This window comes from Orycteropus afer, unplaced genomic scaffold (genome assembly GCF_000298275.1).
Source record: "Orycteropus afer afer isolate SDZICR_OR568_19922 unplaced genomic scaffold, OryAfe1.0 scaffold00375, whole genome shotgun sequence".
Taxonomy (NCBI): domain Eukaryota; kingdom Metazoa; phylum Chordata; class Mammalia; order Tubulidentata; family Orycteropodidae; genus Orycteropus; species Orycteropus afer.
This window is the reverse complement of record NW_006921962.1, coordinates 2,016,631-2,029,018: the sequence shown is the minus strand read 5'-3', so window position 1 is coordinate 2,029,018 and position 12,388 is coordinate 2,016,631. Positions and strand designations below refer to the sequence as shown.

The 12,388-nt window shown below is 35.5% G+C and overlaps 1 protein-coding gene across 1 annotated transcript in view; it reads left to right on the top strand.

The window, feature by feature from the left end:
* PTPRQ (protein tyrosine phosphatase receptor type Q) overlaps positions 1–12,388 on the top strand; it is a 332,616-nt gene that overhangs the window by 202,217 nt on the left and 118,011 nt on the right. The window contains exon 23 of the mRNA XM_007953173.1: positions 2,214–2,537. Within this exon, the coding sequence (XP_007951364.1) occupies positions 2,214–2,537 (324 nt within the window). The remainder of the gene's footprint in view (positions 1–2,213; positions 2,538–12,388) is intronic.

The following is a 12,388-nucleotide window of genomic DNA, read 5'->3' as shown; positions in this document are numbered from 1 at the left end:
CTGGAAATGTCCTAATTTCACCATCATATTTGAGGGACAATTTTTCTGGGTACATAATTCTTGGTTGGAAATTTTTCTCTTTCAGTGTTTTATATGTACCATCCCATTGTCTTCATGCCTGCATGGTTTCTGTCAAGAAATCCGAGCTTAGTCGGTTGCCCCTTGTAGGTAACTTTTCGTTTTTCCCATGCTGCTCTCATGATTCTTTCTTTGTCTTTGGTTTAGGTAAGTTTGATGATGATATGTCTGGGTGATTTTCTTTTGGGGTCTATCCTGTTTAGGGTTCTTTGGGCTTTCTGATTGGATATATTCTCATCGTTCATCATACCAGGAAAGTTCTTTTCCAACAAATCTTTGACAATTTTCTCTGTGATTTTATTTTTCTTTTCCTGATCTGGAATTCCAATTACATCTAAATTATTCCTTTTGATGGCATCCCATATGAACCTTAGGCTTTCTTCATTTTGTTTCGACCTTTTTTCTGATTTACCCCTTTCCTAAGAAGTATTCAGGTATTTGCCTTCAATCTCCCTAATTCTGTCTTCCATTGATTCAATTCTGCTCCTTTGCCCATTCAATGTCTTACCTATTTCTGAAAATTTAGTATTAATCTTCCAGATTTGTATCTGTAGATTTAGAATCATTTCTAATATTTCATTTATTTTGTCATTTTGTTCTTGTATTGTCTTTCAAATTTGTTCTGGAGTTTTCCCTGTGTTTTCCTCGATCTGTCTCTCAGTTCATTGAAGATACCTAAATATAATTCTTTTTAATTCCATATCAGGGAATTCCAATGCTGCATCAAGTTTCATCCATATGGTAGCATATGGCTTTTTTTTTTTTTTAGCATTCCTTTTTATGGCTGAATAATATTTCATTTTGTTTATCCATTTATCAGTTGATGCACATTTGAGTTTCTTTCACCCTTTGGCTAGTAGGAATAATGCTGCCATAAGCATTTTTGTATAAATTTTTCTTTGGACATATGTTTCCATTACTCTTGGATACTATAAGTAGGAGTGGAATTGCTGATTCATGTGGCAACTCTATGTTTAATGGCTTGAAGAATTCCCAGACTATTTTCCAAAGTGGCTGTACAATTTTACATTCCTACTGCTGAAAATTCTTACAAGTAGGGCCATATGACAGAAGGTAATGAACATGTATTAATATCAACGTGCTGGATAATGTTATAGAAAAGGTTTTGATAAGCTGTTACATAGTTGAAAGATAAAATAAAGTAATTATGTAAAATTTTAATTCAGTAAATCTTATTTATCTGAATTTGTTTCCCAAATTAATATTTGCTATATATACAACTTGCTTGAGTCTATCAAGATGTTTCAAAGGAGCTCTGCTGGTGTAGTGGTTAATGCATTTGGCTGCTAAACACAAGGTTGGTGATTTGAACCCATCAGCTGCTCTTGTGGAAGAAAGATAAGGTGGTCTGTTTTCATAAAGATTTACAGTCTTGGAAACACATTGCAGGTCACTATCAGTCAGAATCAATTTGATGGCTGTGAGTTTAGTTACTGAGATCAAGATGTTTAAATATAAAAAATGTCCTTCTTGGGAACTGAATATTGAAAACAAACTATATTGCAGAAATTATTTAGAATTATATGAGCATGAAGTTTTGTTTTGTGGTAATAAAATTTTTGCTTGTATCTGAAGGCAAAGTTAATATTTATATAAGCCCCTTATAATTAGATTTGGAAGCAAGATGGGAAATTTAAAAAAAAATCATGATAGTTTTGGCTTTTACTCTTTTGAACAACTGGTCCCTGAAGTATCACCTTATGGTTCAGTTCTTTAAGTCTGGAAATATTAATCTATGTACAGTACTAACTAGAGATCTCCCATAGTTGAATTACAACATAATATTTTTAAATCTCTTTTCCTCCTTCTGTTGCTTCAATGCTTGTACTAGGATGGTAAGAGTAGTTCCCATTAATACCATCTCAAAAGCTTTACCTGGCTAGTTATAACAGCCACTTAAATTTGTCAGTGTAGGCTGCTCTGATTTTAGGACTTCTTGTGTCTTCCAACTGATACTCATCTTTAGTGAAATTTCAAATTGTCTGTTCACTTGGTGTTCAATATTTATTACATATTGAAATCTCCATGTATATATTTACATTTGTTTTATACACAGAATTTTTTTAAAAGTTTGATAATTCTAATTTTTTAAACTTTTTTCTTTTAATTTTTAGTTCCCAGTAGTCCAAAAAATATTGCTTTTTCTAACATTCAGTCAACTAGTGCAACATTGACATGGATACGACCTGACACTATCCTTGGCTACTTCCAAAATTACAAGATTACTATACAACTTCGTGCTCAACATTGCAGAGAATGGGAATCTGAGGAATGTGTTGAATATCAAAAAATGCAATACCTATATGAAGCTGACCTAACTGAAGAGACGATATATGGATTACAGAAATTTAGATGGTATAGGTTCCAAGTGGCTGCCAGCACCAATGCTGGCTATAGCAATGCTTCAGACTGGATTTCTGCACAAACCCTGCCTGGCCGTAAGTAACTAATTTAGTTTCATCCTGATAAGGTTTTTATTAAACTCCCAGAGTTGTGCCAATGCCCTAGGTTCTTATATTGCAACAAATCACTGTGGGAAGCCTGTCTTGTGATCTGTCATCAGGCCATACTGCTTGCCATCTAGTGCCCTTGCTTGGTCTGTGCTTACATTCTCCCTTCCTTTCTGGAAGCTCTGCTGCTTCTAAACCAGGTTTTATCATCTTTTCAGTGACTTCAGGGTTTTACACACACAAATGAACACACATTCACACACATTCACACAAATGTGTGCTTGTGTGATAACCCAGACAGATCCATCTGCAAGCAACTTATGCCTTTCCCCAAGACAAAATTCTACACAAAGAAACACTAAGGGCCCAACTCTCAGCATGAGAAGAGGAGAAGGAAAACATACAGAAAAGCACAAGATAATCTCTTAAAATTACTCTGTCACTTACACATTTTTCAGGACATTTGTAGTCAAGAAAATGCTCTTTAAATGTTTTTTTCTGTAGGAATCACTCAAAATGTGGATAAAAATAACACTGGGATCTTTAGTTTTATGTTTTAAAACTAACTGATTTCTCTGTTTACTTAGATCTAAGAGCATTAACTGTAATTAAGTAAGTAAATTTCTATTATTACTTATTATGGGCACTATGTACATACAATTGTAATGGTTTCCATGCAAAGCAAATATACAACAACAACAACAACAACAACAAAATACTCTAAGCTAGCGCCCTGAAGAGTTGTTGTACTCTCTTTGAGATATCTTACCTGCCCCCAGCACCCCAGACAAAATTTCAAGTAGGTATAGCACATCACCCATCTTAATGCCAGTGCACATAAACCTTCCAAAAAAGGACCTAGGTTACTATCATCCTATTTTGCAAAAAAAAATCTTGACAATATGGTGATTTTGTGGTGTTTTTTTAACCAATTTTCACTTACTGTTTCTCCCTAGAATACAAAACCCAGAGATTGTTTTAAATTTGTAAAGATACCAGGATTTACAATAAATGATTAATAAATAAATAAATAAATAAATAACACCATTCCTGAGTCAATTCTGACTCATAGTCACCTTAAAGGACAGAGTAGAAATGCACTGTAGGGTTTCCAAGGATGTAAATCCTTACAGAAGCAAACTGCCTCAACTTTCTTCCACAGAGTGGCTACTCAGTGTGAACTGCCAACCTTTTGGTTAACCGCCTGATACTTTAACCACAGCACCACCAGAGCCCCTCTAGGATTTACGATAGAAGTTATTTTATTGCTAATAAAATTCTCTGAGAAAGAGGGATGTTTTTGCATAGAATTTCAAGTCTGAGACTATTACTAGATGATTACTTTCAAATCCAAATCATATTTTCTTGAAAAAAAATTGACACTTATTCAGTACTTATTTAATACAGAGCGTTAAATATACTATTATATTAAATATACTTATAGTATAAGTGTATACTCTACACTTATTTAATACAGAGCATTAAATATACTATATAAATACATTCATGCACACACACATACAAGGATGTTCAGTGACAAAATCATGCTGTCTTCAGCCTTTATAGATGGTAAAATAAACTTTGATTTAGAGCTTCTATTTTCTAGATCACTAAATGTATCTCTTGTTACCATGCCCTAGAGCACATGGCATCAGATTTGTAATAGGAAATGTCCAATAAATGTTTGTTAATTCAGTACAACATTTGAGATAGACTTCAGGCAACTCGGTGGTCAGCAAAACTGACATCCTCTCCTCTTTGTAGCACTTTACTTTTGATTTCTGTAAAGTCTGCACTCCTTATTTTTCTTGTACCTTCCTGGTAGCTGTTAGTCTCCAATTCTGGCTTCTCCTCCTCTTTTTGAATTCCAAGTGTTTTACTGTCCCTACATCTGTCTTTTCCTCTTCTTTATCAACACACAACACAACTCTAGGGGATCTTACCTTAGCCGACCTCATCCTGTCCCATAACTTTAAAGTCTCTCAATGTACTGATTATTCTCAAGTGTATTTCTCTAGCCCTGACTTCTCTCTTAGGAGTTCTTGTGATGTAGTGTCTAAGGCATTTAGCCGCTAACCAGAAGGCTGGTGGTTCAAACTGCCCAGCCACTCCATGGAAGGAAGACTGGGCAATCTACTTCTGTAAAGATTTACTACCTTGGAAACCCAAGAGGGTCACTATGAGTCACAATCGACTTGATCGATGGCAGTGAATTTGGTTTTGGTTTTGGACTGCTCACTAGAACTCCCAATTGGCATATTTACCTGACCAACTGACACCATTGAGCACACATATTAAATATACTTCTCAGAACTAATATGATCTAAACACCAAATCTTCTTATATTCCAGTCTTCTTTATAATAATAAGATACACCACTCTTCATTTGGTTGCACAAATGAAAAATTGGAACAGTATCTCTTTCCTTATGAAATCTGGCAATGGTTCTTTTCAACTACTCCATCTATGAACTCTCTCCATTTGCGTTGCCACAGTATTAGTCCAACCCTTTATTTTCTGATAACACTGCACCGATCTAACTGGCCTCTCAAGATGTCAAACTGATCTTTTATAAACCTAAATCAGATGATGTCCCTTCCCTGCTTAAATCCATCCCTTGAAGTTTTATTGCAGTTAGAATAAAATTTAAATTTCTTAACATGATTAAAAAACTCTGCATGACCTGCCTCATACCTAACTATCTAATCTCATCTATCACCATTTTTTTATTACTATTACTTTCCATTCACACTGGATTTCTTTCTGATGCTTGAACAACACACTAAATTCTTTCTAAAACTTGGCCCTTTTTACTACTTGTTTCTCTGATTAGAAAGTTCTTTCACCTCCACATTTACAGGAGCAACTTCTCATCCTGTAGACGTTGGCTTTAATGATCACTGCTCTGATAGATATTCCTGACCACCAATCTAAAATAGCCATGCAGTAATTTTCTGTAACATCACTGTGGTAGTTAAGGTTATGTCTCAGCTTGGCCGGGCCTGGTGAGTGGCTAGGCAGCTGGATGTAGTTATTCTCCATAGTGAGACTGGTAATTAACTCCAAGGTGGAATCTACTGGAGCAGCTGAGTAGCTGCCTTAGGGATGTGGTCTGCTTCCAGTACATGAGGAGAAGCCTTGAGAAAGGTCTGCAGCTTTCGGCACTCTTGAATCCTGCATGTAGCCGAGTCATCATTCTGCAGCCTGCCATGTTGTCTGCCAATCTTGGGACGATTCATGGACTTGAATCAATGGCCTGCCATGTGGTTTGGGACTGTGCCTTTTTACCTGTTGACCTTGGGCTTGTCAGCCTCAGCAACCAGCAGTTGCCTGAATGAGGAAAGCCTTCAGCTGCGAGGGCCAGAAGCAAGAGGCAGAGCTGAAACCCAAGGTCAAGGGGCTTTCACCCAGCCCCTAGAGCTTGTCACTTTGAACTCGGAATTCTAGCCTTCAAAACTGTAAGGGAATAAACTCCTGTTGTTTAAGTCCTCCGCCTGTGGCATTTTCTGTTAGAACAGCACAAAAAACCAAACCAAACTCACTGCTGTTGAGTCAGTTTAACTCATAGTGACCCCTCTTGGGTTTCCAAGGTGGTATCTCTATGGAAGTAGATTGCCCAATCTTCCTTCTGAGGAGTGGCTGGTGGGTTTGAACTGCCAGCCTTCTTATTAGCAGTCAAATGCTTTAGACACTACTCCACCAGAGCTCCCAGAACAGCTCAAGGTAACCAAAACAGTCACCTGTTTTAACTAACACTTAACATTGTCTGATCACTTTCTTCTATTTATTTGGTTGTTTGTGTTTAGAGTCAGGTTTGATCATTGCTATTTTCTTTTTGCCTAGAACAGTGCCTGACACCTCATGGCACTCAATGAATATTTCTTGAGTTGTGAAACTTGATGAAATTAACTGTAGAAGGTAAGGGAAAGAGATGTGGTGGTGAAGTGCTTAAGGCATTTGGCTGCCATCCAAGAGGTCAGTGGTTGGAACCCACCAGCTGCTCCATGGAAGAAAGATGAGGCAGTCTGCTTTCTTAAACATTTACAATCTTGGAAACCCAATGGGAGTCACTGTGAGTCACAATTGACTTGATAGCAGTGTTTGGTTTTTGGTTTGAGTCAGTAAGGGAGAGGTAATTGTTTTCCAATGATGAAGAGGATGACAGTACCATAAAACAGAAGAGGACAATGGGAAGAATCAAGTTTGAGTTGGGATTAGTCAATAAGTATGGTTATTTTTTACTTATTGATTTTGAGAAGTATCTATAATAATCTACCTATCTAGGAAATAGAGAAACATAGGTGTCTAGAGATTATAATACAACTAGAAGGAGGGATATTAGTTGGTTCAACCAGAAGAAATAAGTGAAACTACAAGTGAAGATTTGGCAAAAAAAACAAAACAGAATGAACAACCTTTAAAGCCTCAGGAGGCAACTGCTAGTTGCCTGAACAGTTCAGACAGGTACAATAAGGAATGAAGCTGATGACTGTAAGGCAATTGGGAATGGTAGAAACTATTAAAAACAATTAAAGAGAATTAAACTATTAAAGACAATTAAAGAGAAAATGGAATATCTAAAAACCAAACTCCAAAAAAATACCAAACTCACTGCCATAGAGTTGGTTCCAACTCATTGCAATCCCTCCTTGGTTTTCTGAGGTGGTATCTCTATGGAAGTAGGTTGCCCAGTCTTCCTTCCAATGAGTGGCTGTTGGGTTTGAACCACTGGCCTTCTGGTTAGCAGTCAGATGCCTTAGGCACTGTGCCACTAGAGCTCCTAAATGTCTAAAGAAGTAACCAATAATCATATTTGGCTGATTAAGTCTTATAAAAATCCCATGCTGTTAGATTTTTTTTTCCAGAAACAGGAAGGTTTTTGTTTTTAATGTAGAAATACTTATTATAAATGCTAGCAAGTTATTTTTGAAAATTCAAAAACCTTTAGTTGTTCAAACAAAACACACTTGTAAGCCAAATCTGGCCTGTGAGCAACTACTTTGGAACATTTGGTTAAAATAGATCTTGTATTTATGTGTGTACTGCCACAAAGTGTTCCCATCTTGCTGCTAGTGAACATTTCATTTGGCTTGTACCTGCTTCTGCCTATTATACTGAGCCAGGAAGTAAACTTTCTAAATGCATCATCTCATGCAGGTACTCCAGAGACAGTATTATAGATGACTTTTAATTATCAGGAAATAGCATATAACATGATCAGTTCAGAAGCTGGTAAAAAAAAAAAAAAAAAGTGGGAAGTTGCATTTTAAATAATCCAGCATTTTCAGTTATGAAAATGTGGGTCTTTCTACTTGAATGTCTTTCCTTCCCCATTGTTCTTCCTACTTCTTACTCTTTTATTAGGTCTATGACCCACTCACTAGAACTCAACAGAATTTGGCTATTTCCGGATTCTGTTGTCTACTTCTCCTTACAGCTCCATTTTGCTCATTCAGGTCTAAAGAAATGATGGGGTACTTTAAAAATAATCCATTGTCAGTAAGAACAGTGAGAGCTTTTGAAAATAGATTTTATTGCCATTAAGTTCATGATTGTACTATGATATTCACCCCCCCCAAGACCCACCCCCATCTCAGGTGATTTGTTTGCTGGTTTTTAGTGCAATATGGGGATAGAAATCTTGGTTTCTCTTCACTCCAACTTAAAAGCCCTTTACTTGATGACTAATCTAAGGCCCTTTATATGGAGTATCTGTTGGTCTGTTATCTGGTATATTTCTCTCTCTGGATTTAGTATCTCTTCACCACAGTTTGAATTTACCTGCATGGAATATTTACATCTGAAGAAATGTCTCAATATTTAACTCAAGTAGATTTTCTTGTACTTCTCCTATTTTCTTTGCTTTTCCTTTATCCTGGAAAATTCATTTTCTACTCTGCAGTTCAGTAAGAAAGATTAAAAGAATTTCTTATTCTTTTTACTGGGAATACCTGGAACATAGCCTTTCTACACTGTTTAAGGAGAAAAAGTAAAAAGATTTATATATTCAGCATCCTGACAACATCATGATTTTTGTTGGTATTTTCAAGCTTGAATTATTCTGTTACTAGTTTCTCAGGAGAACAGTAATATCTAAGTGGGGTTAATAAGTCAGTTCAATTGTTTAAGTGATGAAAATGAATTAACTCTTATTTTAGTCTCAAGAATGAAAGGCCATTTTTCTAATGGATAAATAGAGTTGAATTTCTGAATTTTACTGTTGTACTGGAAAAGAAAGCTTTATTTTATTAGGTCAATGAGAGAGGACTTGAGATTTAATTTAATAGAGAACACAAAAAGGCAATACAAATATTATTGAGAGATAATTTACATCCTGAAATAACATATGGTATAAGAATAAAAGAAGCTAGAGCAATGAAATAAAAATCTTAAAGAACAGTCATGTAGTTAATATTAAAACCTAGACATGCTTGGATATTGATTCTTTAAACAAAAAATGGAAAGTATATGGATATTTTGAAAACATAATAAATAAGCTGTGTAAAGAAAATTAGTGTTTTGTATTATTTCTCTTTGATTCAAAAAATGTGTAAAAAGTTGTTTCATAGTAGCATATAAGAAAATAAAATTATGAAAATTAAGTATTCATTTGCATTTAAAAGTAATTCATAAGATAATAATGTATAATAACCATCCAAAAACCAAACTCATTGCCATGAAGTCAGATCCGACTCATAGAGATCCCTCCTTGGGTTTCTGAGGCGATATCACTATGGAAGTAGATTGCTCAAACTTCCTTTGGAGGAGTGGCAGATGGGTTTGAACTGCCAGCCTTCTGGATAGCAGTCAAATGCCTTAGTCATTATACCACCAGAGATAATCATTTCATATAAATTGCATTTTGTTCTAATGGCATCAAGTTGTGCCCAAGTACTGACTAGCATACATAACTTCTGTGAAAACCTGGAGCTTCTCAATAAAGATATGGCAATCGATGGCTGGTTGAAAATAAAATTATTCAAAATTTAATTAAATGATTAAATGATTCAATTAAATCATTCAAATTAAAGATTACCCACTTAGAATAATAAATAATATGAAATATTCTAAAATGGCTTATAAAATAAGAAAATATGTTGTTACTGACTGTCCCTGAGCTCACAAAGAACACCAATGGAAGATCCAGGGAGCAAAGTCAGGATACAAGCTAAGAGTTAAATTGTCTTACTCTGAATCTGAGTCTACAACTGTAAAATGGAATGAAAAAAGGGAAACAATATTCAGCCAGATCAAGCTAACTGTTCTTCCCACTCACTCTGATTTAGATAATTGAAGCCAAATTGTTTTTCTCCTTAAATCCTCTGTATAATAGCCATAACTCTTTACTTCATGCTGAGTCTGTAGAGATACAAATATAAGAAAAAATTACAAATAGCAGGAATATTTAACTTAAAACATTAAAGTCTTATAGATTCTGTTACTCATCTCTTATTTTTCTGATTATCCTTATACTCAAAAGTAGTCTGAGTTGTGTGTTGGGAGATAAAAATTGAAAGAAGTTAAATGTCTCTGGTCACAATAGGTACTTATCATGCTAAGGATGTACAACTTTAAAGGAGAGGGGGTGTGAAATTAGTATGGAATGAAATGGGACTCTCATAATGTGCATCTCCTATAGACCACCAGCACTGGAGACAGCAAGAAAGGAAAATTCCTGGGGTAACACTTAGGTTGTGAAAACCACAGGATACCATACTCATGAGGAATTTTAACTACCCAAACATCTGTTAGGTTAAAAAAAAAAAAAAAAAAATCAACAAAACATGCTTCATCAAAGAAGTTTCTAAGGAATGCTGCTTTATGATCTAAAAAGAAAGAAAACTAGAGGTCAAAGCATGCCTTAATTTTTTAAATAAGAAGTTGTTAATAAGTTATTATATATTCTATTGTTTTCCTTAATTTATTCTAAACTCGATGTAATGCATTCCAATGTGATGAATGCTATAGTGATAGACACAGAAACTCTTCTTATACGGAAGCTATTATATGCTGATAGGAAGAGATAAGTTAGCCATAAATAAATAGAAAAATATAATCCAAGATGGAAAGAAGCCCATTTGATGGCAGGACATGTTTAGAATAGGCTCTAGCCTGCTGCCACTAGAGGAAATGAATACAATTTATTCTAGACATGATGGTTATACTTCTCTGAAATTAGTTATATTCTGTTCAAAGTCTTCTAAATTAGGTTCCTGAAACTTCCAAATTGGTAATTTAAGACATCTCTCTCTTCTAGACCTGTACATCGGTAAGGTCACTTATATTTCCTCAGACATCTCAAACAGCCCTCTGTCCCTACCCCACTGCAAATCTTTTCCTCCCTGTGTGTTCCATACTTCAACATATTGCCTCACTATTCAACTAGTTTTCCAAGCCCGAAATCAGGGAATCATTCTTAACTCTTTCTAGCCACCCCCTCACAAGTCAATACCTGAATACTATTGAATTTAACCAGTTGCCATGGAGTCAGCCCCAACTCATGGTGACCCTATATGTGTCAGCATAGAAATTGTACCTTATATGGTAGCATAGTGCCTAAGGCACTTGACTGCTAACCAGAAGGCTGGCGGTTCAAACCCACCAGCCTCTCCTCAGAAGGAAGATGGGGCAATCTATTTCCATAGTGACACTGCCTGGAAAACCCAAGGAGGGGTCGCTATGAGTCTGGGCCGACTCAACGGCACATAACAACAACAACATGGTTTCCAATGGCTGATTCTTTCAGAAAAAATTAGCAGGCCTTTCTTCCAAGGTGCCTCTGGGTAGACTTGATCCACCAACCTTTCAGTTATCAGCAGAGTTCATTAACCATTTGCAACACCCAGAGACTTTAAATCTAGACCTTTAATATTTGTCTCCTAAATTATAACAAAAGTCATCTTAATGGTGTTTCTGTTCCTATTTTCATACACCAATCTGACCATCTCATTCCCCTGCTTAAAATCTTTGATAGAGTTCTGTTTGCTTGCACTGTAAAAACCAAACCTATTAACATGCTTTACAAAGTCATCTGTCATCTGGATTTGTATTCCCTGCACATACCTTACTTTTTCTCTTTTATGCTCTAGTATCTTTGCTATTCCTTCTTACTGTCCTTTCTGTGTTCTTCAATCAGTGACCAGCTATTTTTTTCTTTGTTTCACATCCAAATCTTTTATGAAGTTTTCATAAATCTTTTTCCACTTCTATCTCCCAAAAACTTGTTTTTAAAGTACTGAACACATTACATTGTAATTGTTTATAACTCTTTTGTGGAACTGTGAACAAGGAGACCATTTCCTATGTATCTTTCCACTTTTCATGGCTACTTAATATGTGACATTGAGTGAATATAGAAAGAAGACATTTGACTTTGATATGTAAGTATTTCAATGTCAAAATAATCCATATTGCAAAATATTTCAGCTATTTTTCTTCTATTTTTTTTTCCCCAAAACTTGTGTTTAAATTTAATTCTTGCAGTTATTGCCAAAATTAAAATTCTCCTGGTCAGTTATTATTTATGGTAGACACATTCAGCTTCTTCAATTTCACAAAACCAATCTATTTTATATTGCTAATAATTTTGTGATTTTCCTTTTTGTTATTTAACACAAGGAATATGGAGTTTTGAGAATAGGAAAGAAAGATGCACACAATAAAGCATTCAGCTAGGTACTTAATGACAAAAATCTTTTTCCAGGTTATTAAAACTTAATGACAAAAATCTTTTTCCAGGTTATTAAAACTTTTTACAGGAGCTCTGGTAGCATAGTGCCTAAGGCACTTGACTGCTAACCAGAAGGCTGGCAGTTCAAACCCACCAGCCACTCCTCGGA